This window comes from Cajanus cajan, chromosome 8 (genome assembly GCF_000230855.2).
Source record: "Cajanus cajan strain Asha chromosome 8, NIPB_CcT2T_4, whole genome shotgun sequence".
Taxonomy (NCBI): domain Eukaryota; kingdom Viridiplantae; phylum Streptophyta; class Magnoliopsida; order Fabales; family Fabaceae; genus Cajanus; species Cajanus cajan.
The window spans coordinates 2,607,079-2,631,207 of NC_138524.1; the positions used below are offsets into that span (position 1 = coordinate 2,607,079).

The 24,129-nt window shown below is 34.2% G+C and overlaps 3 protein-coding genes and 1 pseudogene across 3 annotated transcripts; 2 read left to right on the forward strand and 2 right to left on the reverse strand.

The window, feature by feature from the left end:
- Window positions 1–855: 855 nt before the first annotated feature.
- Window positions 856–4,798, reverse strand: LOC109788529 (Pentatricopeptide repeat (PPR) superfamily protein). Its single transcript, XM_020347274.3, has 2 exons — window positions 1,769–4,798; window positions 856–1,210 (listed from the first exon to the last, which is right to left on the reverse strand). Exon 1 carries the CDS (start codon window positions 4,736–4,738, stop codon window positions 2,057–2,059), a length of 2,682 nt encoding a protein of 893 aa, XP_020202863.1. The 5' UTR covers window positions 4,739–4,798; the 3' UTR covers window positions 856–1,210; window positions 1,769–2,056.
- Window positions 4,799–5,850: 1,052 nt separating this feature from the next.
- On the reverse strand, window positions 5,851–7,514 carry LOC145950751 (lysine-specific demethylase JMJ13-like; annotated as a pseudogene).
- Window positions 7,515–14,382: 6,868 nt separating this feature from the next.
- LOC109788535 (uncharacterized) lies at window positions 14,383–16,964 on the forward strand. Its single transcript, XM_020347280.3, has 7 exons — window positions 14,383–14,724; window positions 14,818–14,910; window positions 15,033–15,177; window positions 15,264–15,374; window positions 15,588–15,670; window positions 15,761–15,818; window positions 16,598–16,964. Exons 1-7 carry the CDS (start codon window positions 14,419–14,421, stop codon window positions 16,675–16,677), a joined length of 876 nt encoding a protein of 291 aa, XP_020202869.1. The 5' UTR covers window positions 14,383–14,418; the 3' UTR covers window positions 16,678–16,964.
- An 894-nt stretch (window positions 16,965–17,858) lies between these two features.
- LOC109788534 (protein ELC-like) lies at window positions 17,859–19,639 on the forward strand. The gene has a single exon (XM_020347279.3). The coding sequence runs from the start codon at window positions 18,087–18,089 to the stop codon at window positions 19,284–19,286; it is 1,200 nt and encodes a 399-aa protein (XP_020202868.1). The 5' UTR covers window positions 17,859–18,086; the 3' UTR covers window positions 19,287–19,639.
- Window positions 19,640–24,129: the final 4,490 nt, after the last annotated feature.

Below are 24,129 nucleotides of genomic sequence, written 5' to 3' on the forward strand. Positions count from 1 at the left end.
TTTAATTGCGACTTTATATTTAAAGTAAAAATGGAATATAAATGTGAAATCATTTACTTTTTTAATATTTCTCAATTTTTTTATATCATTGTATAGAGATGAATGTATATAAATGTCATTTCATGAAAAGAAAAGGAAGGACAAACGTACAAAGAGTGTCCAATCCTTTTCTTCTTAATTTTACACTAAACATAAATGTATCTTATAACATTAGAAAAGAAACATTAAGCGTATAAAATAAATGACGCAAAAATGAGATATATGATAAGAATTGAATAATAAAAAAATGAAAGCTATAATAATGGAGGGAAAGGAAATAGAACTGTTTCTAGAATAAGAGACATGAAGGAAAATATCAACAATTATACAAGAAAGAACAGGACAAACGGAGAATAGTCAAATTACTCACCTTGTTTTCTTTGCTTGTTCTCCTTCTAACTCTTGTAACTAGGACTTGTTTTTCCTCTTTTTCCTTTATACTTTTTTCGTGTGACAACAATCTATACAGTTTTAGTTACTATGACTATTTTTAGATGAGTACGTGTTCTTTATCTTACCTTTATTTGTAGAGATGTTTTATGGTAAGGTTTTAGTCTTTTTGGTGTGTTGACAAGGGTAATTTGTATCATAATTAATTCAATTACTATTGAAAAATAATTTGTATAGTAATTAATTCAATTCCTATTAAAAATATAACTGTTATTGTTAATTAGTAATTAGTTCAATTTCTCATTTTTTTTCTCATCGCTTTATTTATGGATCACATGTTTAAACTGTACTTTACAATAGATATGCTTGGTTACAACCTAGCATATAAAATGATTAAACCTAAATTCATAATTAGTGAAAGGAATATAATTATATAATTTTGAAATCATTGAATTAATTTATAAAATTTGGAATGTTACTAATAGTCGCCAATGGCATGCGAAAACAATGAGTTGCAAGGAAGTGAAGAAGCAAATTGAAGTTGAACCGTGGTGAGTGGTGACTAGATCAAAAGGAGCGTGTTTATTGGTATTTTGGTGGATGAACAAGTTGTGTGCTGGTTGGCACAAATCATAGATTTGAATCTTCGTTACTCCAGTTGCTTGACGCCAAGCTTCAAGATATCCATGTAAGTCTCTGATCTCGGCATGAATGATTTGTCTTCGGCCAAACTGGAGAGGTGATCAATTTATGTGCAAAAGATGGCCCAATCATTACTTATCTGCGACATCAAAATAAAAAATGGTGACTGACTACATAAAAAAAGGTGTATTGATATTTAATATTGGGTGAAAATGAGTCTTAAAGTGTTAGACTAACATTTTTAGGCAACTCTCTGCTTTAAAAATAGAAACTCTTCTAACTAACTTCTATTGAAGCTTTATTTTTTGGACATTTGTTCACAGTAAAATGTTACTTTTGTCTTTTAACAAATTTTTGTAAAACTGTTTGACTCAACTTTTCCTTTTAATTAGTAGTAGAGAAGTCCCCAAAAAACCTGCCAAACACTACCTATTGTTCATGAGCTATAAATTTTGTAGTTTTCTTGTTCAATCAGCTAAACCAAAATTTGTATCAATTGCTTCACAAGCAGTCTATTCTTGTTTCACAGCACTGTATGTAAGCACCACTCTTGACAACAAACATAACAAGCTACACAAACATTTCCTACATACAAATAGGCCTTGCAACTAGTTTCAAATCTTTTAACCGGTTCTTTCACTTCAGGAAGGTTCAACTTTTCCGCTACAGAAAGAACTAAATTGTAAGTGATACTAACCTTTTCCCGCACTCTTCTGATTTGGATACGACACCATATCATAGTACTTATGCAGACACCTACACGTTCAGGCTTCAGACACCCCATCTTGTTTCAGGCACCAACCTCTTTTCCAGACAACTCAGCCTTAAGAGATTCTATATACTTTTGTCTTGGCCTGACCCTTTTCAACATGTCATTATTCAACTAAATGCTGTGTTAAGTTCTCCATTACAGTGACAACCATAATACGGGCTTAAACTTTTTCTAGAGCATGCATGTTATACCAATCTAATTGGTGCTTCTATATTAACCCTTCTGCAATGCTTTTAAATTTTGTCTTGGCTTCATTCCTCTCCTCAACATGTCATCACGCAATTCAAATGCCTTGTCGATCTCTCCATTAACACAGCAGCCGTATATTAGCAAGTTACATGCAACCAAATCTGGTTCGAGACCTTTGTTTAGCATGTTATCCCATAATTTAACAGCTGGTCCTACATTGCCACTTCTGCAATACTCATAAATTAAAGTTGAATAGGTAATACAGTCAGGGAAAATACCATTTTCAGTCATTTCAGAAAGAACTTTGGTGGCTTCTTGAAATCTACCCAGTTTGCAGAAGCCACGAATAATAATGTTATATGTTACAGTGTTTGCTAAAAGCCCTTTAAGCATTGCATGGTGAAGCCCTATAGCTTCCTTCATATTTCCCTCCTTCGAAAGACAGTTAAGAAAACAGCCATATGTGATTGAATTGGGAGAGACGCTTGCAGCCTGCATTTTTTTAAAAAGATGACCTGCTTTGTCCATTTCACCTGCTTTGCATAAACCATTCATCAAAGCAGTATAAGTCACAACATTAGGAAAACATTCCTCAGTAACCATCAAATCCCAGCATTCAAAAGCTTTCTTAAAAGATCCTGCTTTGCTGTACGCGTCAATCATACTTGTATATATTACATTATCAGGTCTTAATCCTTGATCATGCATATCTTTTAAGAGACCAAATAATGTTTTCCTGTCTGGCAGCTTTAAAGCACCATCAATAAGAACAGCATGGCAAACCAGATCCATGTTGATTCCTCTTTGAATCATTTCACAGGAAGCACTCAGTGCCTCCATCAATCTTCCTTCCTGGCAATAACCATGTAGAAGTGCACTATAGCACATTTCATTTAACTTTACGTTCTGCTCATGGAGACCATCAATAAAATCTTTAGCTTTAGAAACCCTACCGGTAGAGCAAAGGCCACTAATAAGAGGTCTGTAGGTATATGTGTCAGGAACAAGGCCCTTTTGAAGCATGCCTTCAAGCAATTCAAATGCTTTATCTATGTTGCCATCCCTACAATACCCTTCAATCAAAACATTATATGTCACCTCAGTTGGCTTGATTTTCCTTTCAACCAATTCATCAAAAAGTTTGGATGCTTCAGCCATCTTATTTGTGCCGCAAAGCCCAGAAATAAGGGCAGTGAAAGTATAAATGTTTGGAGTAATTCCTTTCTCAACCATCTCATTGTATAGCTTAAATGCTTTTTGCAGTTGTAGGTCTTTGCAATACCCACTGATCAATGATGTAAAGGTTGTAGCAGTTGGCTCCACCCCTTTATTGATCATCTCAGTAAACAGAGACTCGGCAGCACTCAAATCCCCAAACTTGCATTGTCCATTGATCAAAGAGTTATAGGCATATACAGTCTCTCTTATACCATCTTCTATCATCCTATCAAAATAAGATATTGCAACATCCAACCTCCCCCTTCTGCAGAAGGAATCAATCAGAATAGAATAAGTAATACCATTGGGACGCAAGTTCATCAAACGCATATTATTATAAAGCGACTCTGCCTTATCCAAATCTTCACCTTTGCACAAAGAGTTGATTAATGCATTATAAACAAACAAATTCGGCATAAAACCGAATCTCCCCACCTTAACTACCAAATCATAAGCATCATCAATCTTTCCTTGCTTTCTCAGTCCATCCACTAACCCCGACACAGCAGCCTCGGATGGAGTAAGCCCCAATTCAACCATTTCATCCACAAGCTGTATGCCAGCCTCAAATTGTTGCACCCTACAAAAACCAAGCACTAAAGTACAGTATGTAACCACATCCGCTTTTAGACCCTTTTCCCCCAACGATCTTTTAATCTCAACAGCTTCCCAAACTCGATCACCCTTGCACAGCCCATGAATCAAGACATTATAAGTTACAATACTCAGATCAAACCCATTAGATTCCAGCCACAGAATCTTCTCCTTAGCTCTAAAAAAATCTTTCAATTCACACATGCTACGGATCACAGCGGAGCAAGTATAAGGATCAGGTTGAACACCCGCATTCACAGACTCATCAAACAATTCCCAAACCGTTATAAATTTTCTCACTCTCAAAAGCCCGTTGAAGAGGGCACTCAATGTTCTAACTTCAGGCAACAAAGCGTTGGCAAACATGAGTTTTACAACGACCACAGCATCAAAAACTCTGGAACTGAGCACGTAATTCTGAACCAGCAAATCGAAACCCGAAGTGGAGGAAAACTTACATCGCTTGTGAGAGTGTAGAAAATGAGAAAAAACGAATTTTGGGTGGGACCCACGAAGGAGAAGGGTGTGCAAGAGGGAATTGGCGGGCCAGAAGAGCCTGGAGTGCACGAGGGCGTGGACCAAGATGGCGAAGGAGGCTGTGGAATGGTTCATGTTTTTGTGCAAACCCAGAAAGTTGAAGAACCTCAAAGCTAACTTGGAATCGTCCAACGTGTTCAGCAACACCTGTTCCACGTGATGGGGCCTCAATGTCGATGAAATGGAAGCGTCGTTCAAAGCCACCTTCCAACTCTGCTTTCCGCGAACGATGTCGCAGAGGAGTGACACGAAACGACCGTCGTTTTCGTCGTCCAATTTCGATGCGGAGAAGTGGCGGGGAAGAAAAGGGGTGGTGGATGAGGCGGGGAGCGCCGTGCGACCAAGTCGGAGCTTCATTCGCTACCGCCACACTGCACACCCGCACTAGATTGGAGTTTGGGTTCTTCTCTTCTCTTCATCATAAAATAATATTTTTATTAATACTTTGATTTAAAAATAAAATGCTTAAATGATTAAAATATAATTCTTTTCTTTTTAAAATTATCGAATTAAAAGAATCAATTATATTATTTTTTTAAAAAGGATGAATTACAGATTTACTAAACAAATAAATAAAACCCAGTAAATCACTTAGTTTCTTTCTCCTAAAATTTTTAGGACCTAATTGTCTTAGATTGTATGTATCTGTAATTGGTAATTTCGTGAATGTAGTAAGAAGAAATCTATTAGAGTGTTGTGTAAGATGCTGCATACATTAAGTCGAAAGTTATTTTTTCCAAACACACATATAAATGTGAGAAAAAGAAATTTTTAGTTAAATGCGCACTCTAACCCTATGTTTGGTTGGGGATGGAAAATGAGAGAGAAAAAAAATTGAATTTTAAGTCAAAAGGAAAATGAAATTTATTTATTTTTTCTCTGCAAGTCAACTTTTTTCTTTATTATTTCTACTTTTTCTTCAACTAAATAAAAGAAAATATTCTCTCAAAAAATAAAAGACAATACATTGTTTTTTTATGGTTTTTTTTCTTTCTTTCCATTTTCATCTCTTCCAAACATAGGTTAAATGTTTGATGCAATGTTAAATACAAATTAGATAACAAAAAGAATATTAGTTAATTCATGAAAATCAAGTAAACAGTAAACTTAATAGGAACAAACATTGATACATGCAAGTAAAGTGATAAGAATACTAGTTCATTCATGAAAATGTAGTTTTTAATTTTCTTGTTGAGCATTAAGGGCAAACCCCGTAGTTTTCCCTTTCTTTCTAAGGCTTTCTTTTTAATTTCTATCATACTTCATTGTTGTCTCATTGATCGTTTCTAGATTGACCTTGATGTTGTTCGTTGTTCTCCCTAATCTAAAAGAATTATGTGTTCATCTGCTGCTTGTCTATTTATGTTGAGGATTATTCTGTGTAAAACCAAAAATACTTGTGCCAAAAGAGAATCTTTTACAAAAATATAATACTTGTGAATGCATTCGCTTAATATATATGACAGAGGCTACTTATCTCCGTAACCAATCCATTTTCCGTATACTACGGACCGGATATCTTCTTGTTCAAGTCTTTTAGCAGCATCTTCCATTTCCAACATGTCATCCCTCTTCAAGATGGTATATATGCCTCCACAAGAGCACTTATGTGATTTATTGTCTGAACGCATATAAAATAGAGCCAAAAACTATGTTAGTAAATTATAATGATAATAACAAAATGAAGATATGTGCAACTGATTATCCATGTAACAAATAATGGTCAAACCATCATGGACTATGTTGTATATTAATGAGGAATAAGTTCATCAACCAGAAGCAATGGAAATAAACATTCTCCAAATGAAGAGTGTTTTCTCACCATGGTAAAGACAAATTGGATAAGAACAGCAGTGCTTGCCGCACAACGTGTAAGCAAGGTAACAATCTCTGTTGCATTCTCGACATTCTAATGTACTTGTGACATTTGAAGACTCTTTTGAACCTTTGAGTTTCAAGAGGGTCTCCTTATAAAATTGCATAAGATGCTTGAAAGACAGTACAATGGTATGATAATATATTAAGTCATTAGGTTTTTATTTGAATCTACAACTTTCAAGGACTTGTAAATCTCCATTGCTTCTTTACAAAGAAGTTCCTCGTGAGAAATTATAGGAACACTTTGAGGTGGACATAACGCTTACTAGCTGCAGCCCCTAATGGAAACCAGTCACCAATTGTAAAATTCACTGCTCCTCCACAGTTAAAGCCTAATTAACAAAAAAATCAAATAAATGATAAATGGTAATCTCAGATAAGTATGTTCTATATTTCACTGAGACAAACACAGACACATGTAGAAAGATAAATAAATTACCACTACTATATCCAGAATGATATGCTCTAGGAAAGGCGATGACAAACTCTCCTGGCTTTTTGCACAGCCTTGTAAACCGCCACATCATTTTGTACCAAGATATTTGGAGGAAACATGTTTTCTGTGAGAGAAGTTGAAGAGCCCCATCCTCTCCATGTTTTGATAAGATTTTATTACAATAAATATACATGATTAAAGACAACATTTTCAAATTGAGAACCCGCATGGGGAGGCACACCATACCAAGTTTTATTCGCACCAGAATGGTGATAATTTATGCTGGAAAATAAAATAAAAGATAAAAGAAACTGTTGAACAATGTAAGAAAAGGATGAGACAATGGTGCAACAGACTAAGTATGAGAAATACCTGTACAAATAGTGATCTTCAACATGCCATGCAAACATGCTGAATAACATCCCGATGTAAAGCTTTGGATCAGTTGCCCCCTTAAGAATTTTTCGGGTGGGATTAATAATCAGAAAAGTATTTAAATTCAATTTTAGTTTCAAGAATCATTTTCTTACGGAAATTTTATTGTCAACTAAACGCAATGTGGATTGTGGAAACCGTGAGAAATTCTGATAAAAAGGAAATCAGATGTGAATATAGTGATCAAACAATAAATATGCACACCCCACATGTAAGGGGAAAACAAGAAATGGAGTCAGCATAAAATCTGAAGTTAACCTTCAAATTCCATCTACTTTTCCCTAGCTTGTCACATGAGAAGGCACTATCCTCAATATTGATTCCATACTGAACTTTTCCCTTTTTTCCACGTCCCATCTCGCACCAGAACTCCTTTTTCCACATCTATCGATGAAAGATCTGTTATGAAACTTAAATTAGGAGTTTTATTTTGTTTTAATAATATTAATGGTGTGAATTATGAGAGACATTTAAAGATGTAAACGTTGTGTTTTTCTTTCAACTACAAATAAGTGTAATTTCATTTGCAATATGAATGAGAACAATAGAGAGTTTGTTTTGCTCCCAAATTTATGCCTTTTATCATTAATAAATTGGCATCAGAGCTTGTGTGCGTGAGGTGAGAGTGAGCCGACCTGAGCTGACCTGATCCGACCTGGTGTACCCAGCCCGTGAGAAGAGAAAAAAATTCTTGTGAGGTGTGTGAGTGGAGCGTATACACTCAAGAGAGATGACAGGTTTAACTAATGGCATTCCATTACCCAAATTGACTAAAGATGTCAATTACGACAACTGGAAGCTGCAGATGAAGGCCCTTCTCGGCTCCCAAGACAACTGGGATGTGGTTGAGAATGGGTACGAGGAACCGGTGACCACTGAGGGGTATACAAATGCCCAACTGAATGCATTGAAGGTTGCTCGGGCAAAGGACAAGGCAGCACTGTATTTGCTGTACCGAGCTGTTGACGAGTCGGGTTTTGAGAAGATAGCTAATGCTAAATCTTCAAAAGAAGCATGAGACATACTCGAGAAAGCAAAAAAGGGAGATGAACGCGTGAAGCAAGTTCGGCTTCAAACCCTTAGGGGTGAACTGGAAAACATGAGGATGAAGGAGTCAGAAGGTGTATCCGAGTTCATTACTCGGGTGGAGACTGTGGCGAACAAACTAAACAGGAATGGAGAGAATCTTCCCTCAAACCGAGTTGTGGAGAAGATCTTAAGGTCATTGACAGATGACTTTGAGAATATAGTGTGTGCAATTGAAGAGTCCAAGGATCTGTCAATGCTCACTGTCGAAGAGCTTACTGGGTCCCTGGAGGCGTATGAGCAGAGAAAGAAGAATAAGAAGGAGAAGGGGGAGTCCCTTGAACAAGCTCTCCAGGCAAAGGCGACAATAAAGGAGGAGAAGGTGCTCTATGCTCAGAATAATAGAGGACGAGGAAGAGGTAGAGGCCTAGGTGGTCGAGGAAGAGGAGGACGAGGTAATGAGTATGTCGGCCAACAGAACTGGCGTGGCCGAGGTCAAACTCAGGGTGGCCGAGGTCAAGCGCGGGGAGGCCGAGGTCAGACCTGGGGTGGCCGATCAAACACAAATAACATTATTGAATGTTATAACTGTGGGAAGTATGGACATGTGGCCAAGGAGTGTTACTCGATAAAATGCTACAATTGTGGAAATCTGGGTCATATTTCCAAAGATTGTAGGTCCGAGAAGAAAAAGGAGGAACCAACCAACTTCCTTGCCGAGGAAGAAGATGAAGGATTGTTGCTGGTGACAACTATTCCAGAAACCGAGATCAAACCGAGCTGTTCTTCCGAGATCAAACCGAGTTGTTCTGATAACTCAGTTTGGTACTTGGACACCGGCGCAAGTAATCACATGTGTGGTGACGAGCAGTTGTTCAAAATACTTTCAAAGGAGGAGTTCGGATCCGTTTCTTTTGGCGATGCTTCAAAAGTAACTGTTAAAGGCCGAGGAACGATCCGATATCAACAGAGAAATGGGAAAATCGGAGAGATTAGAGATGTATACTACGTACCCGATCTCAAAAGCAACATACTAAGCATGGGACAGTTAATAGAGAAAGGGTACTCGGTTCTGATGAAGGACCGAGAACTACAACTGAAGGATAAACTCGGGAGGCTTATTGCTCAAGTAGAGATGAAGAAAAATCGCATGTACAAACTTGAACTGAAAATAGTTCGAGATGAATGCATGCAACTTGATTTGGAGGATGAGGCCATGAAATGGCATCGGAGGTTCGGTCATCTTCACTTTAGGGGGTTGACCGAGCTGGTGAAAAAGGAGATGGTGATTGGACTGCCTAAAATGGAGTTTGAAAAGAAGTTCTGTGAAGAATGTGTGATCAGGAAGCACGCGAGGACTTCTTTCTCAAGGAGTTCTGAGTACCGAGCAAAGGAGCAACTCGGACTGATCCATACCGATCTATGTGGGCCGATAACTCCAGAATCATTCAGTGGTAAGAAATATTTCGTCTCTTTCATTGATGATTTCTCAAGAAAGACATGGGTTTATTTTTTGAAGGAAAAGTTAGAAGTATTTGAAACCTTCAAGAAATTCAAAGTGATGGTGGAGAAAGAGATGAGTACATTTGTCAAAGCAGTCCGATCTGACCGAGGTGGCGAGTTCACTTCTGTTGAGTTCAACAAATACTGCGAGGAACATGGGATTAAGCGTTTCTTGATTGCCCCATATTCTCCGCAGCAAAATGGTGTAGCGGAACGGAAGAACCGAACTATTCTTGATATGGTTCGATCTATGTTGAAAGGGAAGAATATGCCGAAGAAGTTTTGGGCAGAGGCAGTGCAGTGTGCAGTCTATGTGCAAAATAGATGTCCACATGCAAAGCTAGGAGAGAAGACGCCTCAGGAGATCTGGAGTGGCATGAAGCCAAGTGTTTCTCATCTTAGGGTGTTCGGTAGCTTGGCCTATGGGCAAGTACCAAGACAGCAGAGGACAAAGTTAGAAGATCGAAGCAAGAAGTATATATTTATTGGATATGATGAAAAATCCAAAGCATACAAGTTATTTGATCCTGATAACAAAAAGGTGGTGGTGAGCCGAGATGTTCACGTGGAGGAAACAAAGCAATGGTGTTGGAGTAACTCGGCCGAAGAAGAAACCAGCTCGGACATTGTTGTACCTTTAACAATAACTACGACCGAGCTCTCAGATGAAGAATCCGAGCTACTACAGCCAAGGATGAGAAGCCTGAGGGAAATTTACGACACTACAAGTGAAGTCCATGCTGTATGTCTTCTTGCCGACTCTGAAGACTTGAGTTTTGAGAAAGCTGTCCAAGATGAGAAGTGGAGAACAGCTATGGATGAGGAGTTTGAAGCGATTGAACGTAATAAAACTTGGGAATTGACCAACCATCCTGAAGGAGCTCGGCCTATTGGAGTAAAATGGATGTATAAAAAGAAGTTGAATGCTGAGGGAGAAGTTGAGCGTTATAAAGCTCGGCTTGTTGTGAAGGGCTATAAACAAAAGGAAGGAGTTGACTATGATGAGGTTTTTGCTCCTGTCACGAGAATGGAGTCAATCCGACTTCTGATCTCGTTAGCTGCTCAGAGACAATGGAAAATCCTACAGATGGATGTGAAGTCAGGCTTTCTAAATGGAGTGCTGAAGGAGGAGGTGTATGTTGAGCAACCACTCGGGTACATGAAGAGAGGAGAAGAAAAGAATGTGTTGAGATTGAGAAAATCCCTCTACGGGTTGAAGCAAGCTCCTCGTGCTTGGAATGAAAGAATTGATGGGTATTTCAAGAAAAACGGGTATGAGCAATGTCCGTACGAGCATGCCTTATACATAAAGAACTCAGGAAAAGATATGATGGTAGTTGCTCTCTATGTAGACGACCTCATATTCACTGGAAGCAATGCAAAGCTGATTAAGGAGTTCAAGGAGATAATGAAGAAGGAGTTCGAGATGACTGACTTAGGCTTGATGAAATATTTTCTTGGCCTAGAAGTGAAGCAATCGGATGAAGGGATTTTTATATCCCAAGAAAGGTATGCACTTGAAATCCTAAAGAAGTTTAAAATGGAGGATTGCAATCCGGTTTCTACTCCAATGGAACCAGGCAAAAAACATTCAAAGTTTGATGGAGGAGATCGAGCTGATTCTGGGAGATATCGGAGCTTAGTCGGAAGTCTGAGGTACCTTACAAGCACGAGACCTGACTTAATGTTGAGTGTTGGGATAACGAGCAGATTCATGGAGGATCCGAGTTACACACACTGGAAGGCCTTGAAGAGAATTCTGAGATATGTTCGAGGAAGCCTATCACTTGGTCTTTTCTATTCAAAATCGGACGATTACCGATTAGTGGGTTACTCGGACAGTGATTGGTGTGGAGATGTTGATGATCGGAAGAGTACCTCGGGTTATGTATTTATACTCGGGAATACGACTTTTACTTGGCTGTCAAAGAAGCAGCCTATTGTAACTCTGTCGACTTGCGAGGCCGAGTACGTGGCGGCATCTTGGAGCGTATGTCATGCAGTTTGGCTTTCAAATTTACTGAGGCATATGGGAGTAATCCGAGATGAAGCGATTGTGATCCGAGTTGGTAACAAGTCGGCAATCGAGTTAGCAAAGAACCCGGTTAATCATGGAAGGAGCAAGCACATTGACGTCCGATTTCATTTCATCCGAGAGCAAATCAGACAAGGAAAAGTCGAGTTGGAGCATGTCGGAAGCCGAGTTCAAGCAGCAGACATATTTACCAAGCCACTACCGACTACACTGCTGGAGAATTGCAAAAAGCTGATTGGAATGAGAGATGGGAAAAACATTTAAGTTTAAGGGGGAGATTTGTTATGAAACTTAAATTAGGAGTTTTATTTTGTTTTAATAATATTAATGGTGTGAATTATGAGAGGCATTTAAAGATGTAAACGTTGTGTTTTTCTTTCAACTACAAATAAGTGTAATTTCATTTGCAACATGAATGAGAACAATAGAGAATTTGTTTTGCTCCCAAATTTATGCCTTGTATCATTAACAAGATCCCCGTAATTGTGAAATCTACTAAGAAAAGCCTCCTTTGCCAGAGCCTCAAATTCATGAAACGTGTAGTTTCTGACGAAAATAATATAAGTCAACAATTAATTACTTAATTTACATGGTTTAGTTGGTGAAAAACTTAAAACATGATCATATCATTTTTTTTACCTTCCCGTAGAAAAGGACATCTTGTCTTTCTCATTCCACTCAGAAAGTCGAAGAGGTTGTACACTAGTTTGAAACTTGAAGTCCTCTTTCTCTTTGGTTAAAACAACAACAGCATAAATGGAGGCAACAATAGGAGAAGCTATTTTATAAATGCCTGAGACCACAGAAGGGAATTTAGAGAAGAAAAAAATCTCCGCATCTGATAAGTCGAAGTTTGTGACATGCGCATGATGATATATAGCAAATATGACACATTTGTTAATGAAACTAACATGTTACGTTAACTTGTGACTTATGGAAAATTCTTTTATTTCAAACATTTTTAAAAGAGAGATACTCATACATTCATAACCTACTATTACATTCCAAATTTAGATGCCTCTGGAGCAATAGTTTGTAGATAAAGGGTCCTCAAATTCGTTCTCTGATGGGTGGTACACTGGACACTCTGGAATATTACTGGTCAATTATTCAAATCAAATTTATCCATTTTTTTAACCTTTTTTTTCCTTGGTCATCCACGTCTGGCAACTTTAGAATGACAACAGAAATAACATTGTAGTGTTTCTACTTCTCTTGGTTGCGTCCCAAACTAAGAATACATGTAACTCACTCATTGACAGTGGCAGTTACACCAGTTAAGAGTACGCTGTTTTTATTTATTTTTATTTGGGCACAAGAGTTCTGTTTTAGAGTTACACTAAGACATTTTTATCTTTATATATATTTTATTTTAAAATTTAAAATAACTTATCTTTTAAATGAATTCATTTGTTTGCATATATTTGTGTAAATAACTTTACACTTTGATTTATTATTATTATTATTTATTGATGAAATTCATTTGACCCATTTCAAGGCCCGAATAGCTCATTTTAGAAAATAAAAAAATGCATCGTTTAGTTAAAAAAATATTTATGCTATTGTTTTTTATTTTTATTTTCTTAAACAGTGTAATTCAGTTTAATTTTTAGATTAAAATGTGAAACTAACTCATACTAAACTGAATCGTATTTAAATATGAATATTTTTTTAAAAATATATATTATACAAAATTAATACATAACATAAAAAGTTTTGTAAAGCAATAAATTTCTAAATTGTTAGTTATAAAAAGTTTTTTTTTCAAAAATATATATTATAATATATTTGATTTAAAAGGTATTTATAATTTGTAAACTAATAAAGTAAATATTGAAATAAAAAATTATATATTATTTATAACATTTGAAAATAATTTTATCTTAAATAACAAATTATATATGAGAAAAATATTTAATATGAAAAAATATATATGATAACTAAAATTGCATTAAAAAAATATTTTCACTAAAATAATAAAATAATAAATAATATTAAATACTTTTAATTTATTTTTACATGCAAATTTTAAACCAACGAATTTTAAACAAATAAAACAATATAATATTTTTAATTAATTTTAAATAATAATTTAAAAATAAATTTTAAAAATCACAATATCAACCAAACTAAAATAAAATTAATTTAGGTTGATTTGAATTTCATAATATATTCAAATCAAACCAAATCAAATTAAGTTACACTTAAATTATTTGATTTGATTTGAGCGTTTTTAAAGTAAAAAAATTAAATCAAATTGCACCATGAACCACATTATTAAATACATACTTTTAGGAAATAATGCAACTTTTTAAATTATTTTAACAATATTTTCTTTTATGAAAAAATACAACTCTTGTAACTGAATTTTTTCTCATGAATAGACACATATTTTAATAAAATAAAATACAACTTTTGACTCTTTCCAAAAATTGTTGACACTATTAATTTCTAAATGTGAAGTTAAAAGACACTCGTAAATCAAAATTACAAAGTGAATATCAAATTTGAAAAGCAGAATGACTAAATTCACAATAAAAGAGAATGAAAAAATGCAATTAAACATAATTTTATCAATATATTTTTTTATCACACATCCAACGGTTAGGTTTTCATCCAACCACTGTTGGACCACGGTTTGGGGTGTACCATACCATATTATACGGCCTTTAACAAAAATACAAAAACAAAAACCCTAGGATAGGTAGTGTTTGGAGCGAAACAATGACGCGACCTTACGGTGTGAAGGGGCGGAAGCGAAAGCACGCCGAACCCAAATACGACGCCGAAGAAGAAGACCAACAAGCCCAACAGCCAAACAGAACTGTGGTCGAGAACGATGAACCAACGCCAACACGGAAGAGAACTGTGGCGGAGAACGAAGAAGCAACACCAACACCAACACCAGCTTCAACCGAGGACAATGAATTGAGCGGTATTCCAATTGCGCCAAGCGAGAACAACACTACCAAACCCAACGTCATCTTCATTCTCGAAAAAGCTTCATTGGAAGTCGCCAAAGTTGGCAAGGTACTCCACTTCCTCACACTCTTCAATTTCTTATTCTCCTTTTCTTCATTACTTTCAATCAATTATTTTTCTTTGCTATCATTCATTGTACAGACATATCAGCTTTTGAACTCCGACGACCATGCCAATTTCCTCCGCAAAAATAACAAGAATCCCGGTGATTACAGGCCCGACATTACGCATCAGGTCTTAATTTTGCTATTAAAATTGCTTGTTTGAGGTTATGCTGTTAAAATGGTTCGCTATCTTTTTTTCAATTTATTATAATTTTAAACCTGATTTTATGTTCAATGGTGCTTTGTTTCCAGTCCCTTTTATCTATTTTGGATAGTCCACTGAATAAATCTGGGAGATTGCGAACAGTATACATAAAGACTGAAAAAGGTGTCCTTATAGAGGTTAAGCCCTTTGTTCGTATTCCCAGAACATTCAAACGTTTCGCTGGTGTCATGTGTAAGTCTTAGTTAGTCTTTTTGATTTCCTGTGCCTCATTTTCTCTGTGAGGTTAAGTAAGACTACTAAACTTTACTATTCTGCAGTGGAACTGCTTCAAAAATTGAGCATATCTGCTGTTGGCAAGCGTGAAAAACTTCTCCGTACTGTCAAGAACCCTGTGACACAGTATTTGCCTGTCAACTCGCGAAAAATAGGTACGTTGTGTTCTTGAATGGGTTTGTTTTCTAAATGGTTTCAGGGTTGCACATGATTGTTTTGAAGGTTTATTTTTGTTAGACATACATAGGAAATGTTGCAAGGTATTCCTGAATCCTAATGTTCACTTATGTGTTTATCTTTCTCTTTTTATAAGTTATTTTATCAATACATTCAAAATAATTGAAGTGTTTGCTTTCTTTTAATGTCAGGTCTATCATATAGTTCAGAAAAGCTTGTAGATATGAATGACTACGTATCCACTGTTCCCAACAATATGGACCTTGTCTTTGTGGTACTATTATAATTACGAGTTCAACTTTTAATTTCTATATTGTTATTGTTTCGGTAGATGCTTAACGTTTAACATAATATATAATTTCAGGTAGGAGCAATGGCCCATGGGAAGATTGAGACAGATTATACAGAAGATTATGTAGCAAGTATGTTTATTCATACTTTTTTTTTTTAATATTCTCTCTTCTCAATAATTATAGATACTCGTGAAAGTCATGTCCCTTTTGGCTTAATTGATTTGACTCTTCTGTCTTCAGTGTGTGTTAGCTGATTTCCATTTCCCCTCATGTATAAACATGGGAGTTTTTTTTATGCTATTGTTTCGAATATTAGAGGTTTCTGATTGATGTTTATATTTGTCTGATCAAATTCCAAAACAATGAATGAAGAGTTTTGTGAATTTTGCAAAATTTAAACGGGTTAGACTACCTGATCTCCGTTGATCTGGTTTTCCTTTCCTTGTAAAAAGAATAAAAAGTAAAGCTTTTCTAGATTTGTTGGCAAAACTTCCTTTGCAGGTTTATGATCGACGGCCAAGGTTGGACTAGACTAGTTTTAATAAAATGGGCAAATACATGTATCTGCTCAGCCAAGCAGAGCAGTATTCCTCTTTGGTTCTTTTATTACATTTTTATGAGAGAGTAACCACAATCTTGCAACTAATACACATTTTTATAATATAATGGCCACAGACACAACCAAAATGGGATGTTTTGCTTTCAAGCCAAACATTACTGTCTTTCACATAAAAAATATAGGTCGTGTTTAAATTGAGCCCAATTTAAATGGTTAAACGATGTGGTTAAACTGAGTAAAAGCTGCTGATTATTTTCACTTCTCCTAAAAATTTGTTGTCAACTTTTTTGTATTTACACCGGTCAGGATATTTGGTAGTTGCTCACTTCATTATGCTTCCTGTTTGCAGTTTCGGAGTATCCTCTAAGTGCTGCTTATTGTATTGCAATGATTACTGTCGCAGTTCAGAAGAAGTGGAAGATATTGTGATTTAACACCTTCAGGTCATGCCTGAATTGCATTTTACTAATTTAGGTACCACAGTCAATTTATGTAATATCAGGGAGAGGGCCTTGCATAGCAATTATGTAGGACATACAAGATTAGTTTGTTTTTTGGTCTTGAGGATTTTTAGGGTCTGATGTCCTGGACCAGAGTGATGTTTCAATGTCGTATTTGAATTAAATGTGGTATACGTGGTTTGATAGTCTCTATTTTATTACTGGTTTAAAGCTGAATCCATTATTTGTTGTAATGGCAGAACTTGCTTACGTTCATCATGTGCTGCTACATTTATGGCTTCAATTACAGAGATGTCACTTTTAAGTTTTATAACATACAAGTCTAGTAAATACACTGATATTAGTATGAATTATATTAAAGAGTTAAATATGTTATTGACTAGAAGTCTAAAAGTGATATTAGTAAACCTATACGCGGTTATTACTCGGGAATATTGTATTCATTAGCATCGATTATTGCCCATTTCTAACACCTTCGTTGGAAAGCATTTTTTTTAAAGTCTCAATTTATGAGTTGAAAATGTTTATATTAAAATAAAACTTCATCATATTGTTAATTTTTGAGTTTGAGTTATGTCCAATTATAGTTTTTTTTTTGGAATTTTTTGAACTAATTAAGTTCCTTTATTTTTAAAATTTAAAAAAATTATTCTTTTTGTTAATTTATAATATTGAATATTCTTAAACTTTAGTTTTTGTTCAAATATAAGGAACTTTCGATAGAATTGAAATAGAAAATTAAATTAAAAGCTTAGAATTAAGAAATTTAATAAAAAGTTGGAAATTTGATACAATTAAGGTTCGAAGAAACTGAGTTGAGTTTTTAGACGTATGTTAATATTTTGTTTAATGAATTGTGAGTAAAAGATAAATTAATTAGTTTAATTTATGAAAATTAAAAACTTTTAAATTAAAAAAAAATATGAAAGAACATAATAGACTAAATATTAGAATAAAAATTAATTATTTTGAAAAAAAAATTGCATAAGAGACAAAAAGAATAATTCTAAATCTTATCACAACTTTTTCTTATTAATCAATCCTTTATGAAGCAAAAAAGTATAATGCATTTTATATTTTAAAATATTAAATATATTTAGTTATTCATTTAATTGTTTCTTTTAAAAAACGTTAAAGCAATACGTAAAAGGGAAGTGTTCCCAGAAGCTGTGGTGAAACCGAACAAGAAAAGAAGAGGCTCAAGAAAAATATAAACAAACAGTGACGTGGTTTGCGATTCATTCCGGAGAAGAGAAAATTGGAATGTGTGAACTGTGAAACTTATCAACCCCATCTCCTTCTCCTCACGCGCAACGCAAACCCATTCTTCTCTTGTAAGCAACCCAATCACACACACACACGCTTGCATCAATCGGCATGGTTCAACCGGCGGTGACTCAGTTCCTGAACTCCGTCCTCTCCCAGCGCGGCCCCTCCGCCGTCCCGTATTCGGAGGACACAAAGTGGCTCATCCGGCAGCAACTGGTGTCCCTCACCACCGCCTTCCCCTCCCTCGAACCCAAAACGGCGTCGTTCACGCACAACGACGGTCGCTCGGTGAACCTCCTCCAAGCCGAAGGCACCATCCCCATGACCTTCCAAGGCGTCACGTACAACATCCCCGTCATAATCTGGCTCATGGAATCTTACCCTCGCCACCCTCCCTGCGTCTACGTCAACCCCACGCGCGACATGATCATCAAGCGCCCCCACCCTCACGTTAACCCTTCAGGCCTAGTCTCCGTCCCTTACCTTCACGATTGGGTCTACCCTGGCTCCAACCTCGTCGATCTCGTCCTCGATCTCAGCCTCCGCTTCGGTCGCGACCCTCCCCTATATTCCCAACGCAGACCTAACCCTAACCCCAACCCTAACCCTAGCCCTAACCCCAATCCTCCTCCCAATTTTGGAAACTCCCCTTCTAGTTTTGGAAGTGCACACGGCCACTCCCAACCTCCTAGGACTTACCCTCCCAGGTCTTACCCTCCTTCCCCTTACCCTGCTCCTAGGGTTCAGTCCACGGAGGATCCTTCCGAGGTGTTTAAGCGAAACGCGATTAACAAGCTTGTGGAGATGGTGCACGGCGATGTTGCTTCCCTAAGGAAGACGCGGGAGGCTGAGATGGAGGGGCTGTTCACCTTGCAGGGCGTGCTGAAGCAGCGGGAGGAGAGCCTCAACGGCGGTTTGAAGGAGATGCAGGCGGAGATGGAGGCGCTGGAGCAGCAGCTGCAGATGGTGTTGATGAACACCGATGTTTTGGAAGGGTGGTTGAGGGACAACCAGGGGAAGAAGATGGCGGGCTTGGAGAATCCCGAGGATGCGTTTGACTGTGTCGATGTGCTATCCAAGCAGATGCTGGATTGCACTGCGGCGGATTTGGCCATTGAGGACACGCTTTACGCCTTGGATAAGGCGCTTCAGGTGGGGGCTGTGCCGTTTGATCAGTACTTGAGGAGTGTGAGGGCGCTGTCCCGGGAGCAATTCTTTCACCGCGCCACCGCCGCCAAGGTTAGGGCAGCACAGTTGCAAGCTCAGGTTGCCAATATGGCTGCTCGGACTCAACATTATGGTAGCTGAGGCTTGGCTTGGTTTGTGGGAGATTCAGATGTTGAAATCCGCCATTGTGGGTACATATTGCTATTTTGTTGCTTCTAGTTAATTGCATGAATTGGTCACCCTTATAAATACAGCCTGCAGCATCTTTGAAATTGTTAACCAGAGGCTGTGTCATTGTTCTTATACAGACTTAATATGATTTTCTTGAAAATTTTGGTTTGAGGGGGCTGTTAGCTCGAGTTTTTGTTTTCTTTTCAATTTTATTGTTTAGGAGTATACATGCATATGGATCATAGATTTGTTCCACCTTGTAATTTTAAAACAATGGGTATATTACCATTACCATATATATAATTATATTTTTTTGGTGCTTCTATGGCTGTCTTCATTGGCCTGGTCTATTCCAATTTATTTATATGCAATATGTTAGGAAAAGAATTGTAAAGAGAAAATATGCAATATGTTGGGAAAAAAATTGTAAAGAGAAAAGAGAAGAAAGATTTATTTCTTGACTACAAAAATAACACAAAATAAGATAGTAATTCTCATTCGCCTCTGCAAAGGATTTCTCTTTTTACAAAAAGAGCTAATGCTCTATTTACAAATGAATAACTATCCTGTTAGCCACCAAGTTACCTCTTATTTATAAATACGATGGGTTGACCCATGATATCCTTCTGACTAATAACTATTCTAATTACCTTTATTTTATTTACACAGTAGTTAGATATTAGGACTTTGTTTGCACTGCTGGTAGGGTTCTGTTCTGAAAAATTTATTAGATTGGAAGTCTAAAATTCTGTTCTGAAAAATTTATAAGATTGGAAGTCTAAAAGTAAAATTATACACTTCATTCATGTGTATTTGTTTCAGAAAGTATCTGTTTACTTGTCTTATGACTGTCAATAATTAGAACCCTGGTACATGGGAATTAATAATGATTTCATTACTATTTGCCCTGTTCATTCGGTTTTTGATTCAGTGTAATATATAGCCAATGGATATCGGGACACCCATTAGGACTTGACTATTGCATTAATATAGTTATAGCAGAAAGCGCTGATGTTTTACACAATTTCTGATGGGCTGGTATCTTAGCATAAACTTGGATGTTTTATTTTGATTGTGTTAATTGTGCATATGTATAGTTGTGTAGTGTATTTGTCCAGAGAAATGTAAACATGTGTCGCATCAGAGTTCATGTGGCGCATGTGTCGCATCAGAGTTCACCCATTAGAGTTCACCCATTAGGACTTGACTATTGCATTAATATAGTTATAGCAGAAAGCGGTGATGTTTTACACAATTTCTGATGGGCTGGTATCTTAGCATAAACTTGGATGTTTCAAAATCAATAAAGTTTATTTTGATTGTGTTAATTGTGCATATGTATAGTTGTGTAGTGTATTTGTCGTAAACATGTGTGCATCAGAGTTCATGTGGCGCATGTGTCGCATCAGAGTTATGTGGCGCATCAGAACTTTGCGGTCTAAATTTATAGAATTGTTAGTTTGATTGCTATTATTTGTTTCAATAACTTGGCACAAATGTATTGTGTTAAAAGGTGGTCAGACACATTCTCTATATTAAGTGTTAAAATTATGAATTTAATAAACATGTTCCCGATTTTATTTACTATTAATATTAGTTTTTCTAGAGCTTTCTAAGTTGAATCTAATTAAAAAAAATAGATACAATGGTATACCAAAAAAAAATTGATTGACTAGCGTGGAAGAAATAATTATAACACAAACAAAACTACTCCACCCTTTTAAAGTTTGATGGAGTGAGATAGCTGAATTATATTAAAATTAAATAAATTCTAAACAGTATTAAAATTCAGAAGAAAAAAAACATTAACACATTGTTTTTAAATTATGAAACACTTGAATAGGAATGTGGTTTAGAATAATTTCTAAATCTAGTTTGACGTTGTTCAATTCTTTTTTTTTTTTTTTTACAAGATATGTGTTATTTCTAAATTCTCGGTGATACAAAGACAATATTGTTTCTAAATGATGGGTTATACAAGACTATTAGTAGATACTACTTAATATAGGATTATTTTGTTTTGAGTAAGTTTCAATGTATAACAAATATATTTTCTACAATAATAATTAATTTTTTGGTGAAATTTTCATTGAATAATTTTTATTTATTTATAGATTTTTAACAGTATAATCCATTTTCATCGGGTAATCTCTCTTATTAAAGATAATTTCTTCATTTGTTATCTTAATTCTTCAAAACTTTTATTTATAATTTTTATCCTAACTCTTCAAAACTTTTATTTATAATTTTTATCAAGACATTATCTCTCTTATAAATTTGTTATTGTTAGGATTTGTGACATTATCTTTGAAATTCAAATAGGAAAAAGAGGGTAACTAAAATGCATTATTATGACAAGGTGTCGTGCTAAATTCTGATTGTGAAGTACATTACTCATAAGGCATGAAATTTCATGTTAGTTCATAAACTACACGAAATTGTTCTTTAACAGATTATGCAAGGCATTGTAGTCTATAAATCTCTTCTTGATATCTAATTAATTCAATTTAATTAAAACAATTACTTGTTCATAAATTATGTCTATCATTTATATCTGAATTATTTATATCTGAATTATTAAATAAAGATGTTAAAATATTCAACCGTGTTTTGTCTCCATTATCATAAGATCATTTTATCTATAAATACATATAAATATATTAATTATCATTCTTCTTCACTATTTTTGACAAACTTTTCACTCATATCTATAACTTTTTCACTTTTATAATTATCTTTACTTTTTTATAATTATCTTTATTTTTGTTAATTATTCACATAATAATCATCAATTTTATTATTTTTAATTTTTTTAAAAATTAGAATCACAAAATATTTTTTTCCTTTCCAAAGTATAATTATTATAAAAGTGATTGTTTTATGCATATATTTTTGTCTGATGTTTTATTCCTTAATAATAATATATATTTTAGTTAAAAGGTACAAATTTAAAATCCTAATTAAACGTGTCTAAAATAATAGTATATATTATATAATAACTACTATTTTTTTTAACACTTTCAAATTGCGCTCTACAAATTTTTTAAAACAAACATAATAATAATTTTAAATTTTTATTCTTTTCTTTATTTATCATTTTTTTTACTTTTTTAATACAAAGGCATGATATATATATATATATATATATATATATATATATATATAATTTTTATATGTCTCCTTTATTTTTTATTTTTGTTGAATTATATTTTAATTATTTCTTGTTTTCTTTATTTTTTTTCCTGTAATTTTTTAATAAGATTTGGTAGAAGAAAAATATGTTTTTTAAGTATAGCCTTGACCAACATTAATGAATTTAATCATTAACTAATAATATTGTTTGTTTGATTAATTGGTCAAAATATTTTTTTTTTCTCATATACTAATTTTAAAAACTGAAAAATATCGATTAAATTATAATTTTAATCCTTTTATTTTTATAAATTATTTAATAAAATATTTAAATAAAATTTATTAATAACATATTTAAGCTATTATTATTAAGCATTCATTATTTAATTAAAATTAGTTTCTATAATATTTTGATTATTTAATTGCACAATTGTTATAATTGTTATAGTTAAGGGATAAAAATGCAATTGCCCATTATTTTGATTATTTTAGTTTCTATAATTTTTATGTGTTTATTTAATTTTTGTCGGTTAGAAATTTTTTTTGTTAAATGATATTTTAAATGGAGCAATATGTTACTATATCACAAATGATTTACATAAGTTAAAATAATTATTGAAAATTAAAAAACAAAATACTAAATTATAAGTATTGTTGTGTCCACATCAAATTTTTATGTTCTTTAAAAATTAAAAATAAATAAATATATATATATATATATATATAACTATTTTAAGATGAATTTTTTTTAGAAATATATGCAAATAAAAAACCAAAAAAAAATCAATTTTAATTAAAATTGTTTTTATAAACTAAACACGATTTACTATTTCGAGTGATAATATTATTAGGAATTTATTTTTAATGAAAGTATTTTTAGATTTTTTTTATTTTTAATAAGAGGTTTTTCAGAATAATTTAAATTCTTATCTTATTCAATTTTTATTCATCATATTTATTTATAAATTAAATTTTAATATTTTTAAAATAAACTATTAATAAGTAAAAGTAAGTTTATATCATAATATAAATTATTTATCATAAATAAGATATTATTATATTATTATCATTGTCATTAATAAATAATGTTGTTAAGTTGATGAAATTATTGTTAAAATCCCATAAAAACTTTCATTTAATAATTTTTATAACATTATCATAAAGAATGACATATTAAAACTTGACGTTTTATGCATGTATAAAAATAAAAACTAATAATTTATTATAATGATTAAAAGTTAAAATTAAGACAATGAAAGAGACAAAGTGAATAGTGTAAGTAAATTTATATTAGAATGACTTTTTAAACAAGTGAATCATGAAAAATAATGCCCTAATGCTTTATTCATGTACATAAAATGCAATCCTAACCTAGAAACGAAGTTCTACTAAATGATGAGTTGATGACAATCCCACAAGAAAGGGATGCAAATCTGTTCCTTGTGATTGAACCTCATTGACTACAAGTTGTAAATCAACCCAACATTCCACATTTTCATCATCAGTTTGTCAATTTTTTAAAATTACAACAAATCTTGCTTAATATTATCTCTTCTTCCAAGTATTTATACGTTAAAAATACACTAATTCATTAAGTCTCAAAAATGAAAAATTACCATGATAATTCAAGTTAAGACGAGAACTAATAAACTTAACTTATTAATTTTTTTAATGTCACACA

Coding starts and splice junctions, on each gene's coding strand:
- LOC109788529 (XM_020347274.3), bottom strand. CDS start 4,738: ATGAAGCTCCGACTTGGTCGCACGGCGCTCCCCGCCTCATCCACCACC.
- LOC109788535 (XM_020347280.3), top strand. CDS start 14,419: ATGACGCGACCTTACGGTGTGAAGGGGCGGAAGCGAAAGCACGCCGAA. Junction 15,375..15,587: donor TGTCAACTCGCGAAAAATAG/GTACGTTGTGTT, acceptor TTTTAATGTCAG/GTCTATCATATAGTTCAGAA. Junction 15,671..15,760: donor ATATGGACCTTGTCTTTGTG/GTACTATTATAA, acceptor ATATAATTTCAG/GTAGGAGCAATGGCCCATGG.
- LOC109788534 (XM_020347279.3), top strand. CDS start 18,087: ATGGTTCAACCGGCGGTGACTCAGTTCCTGAACTCCGTCCTCTCCCAG.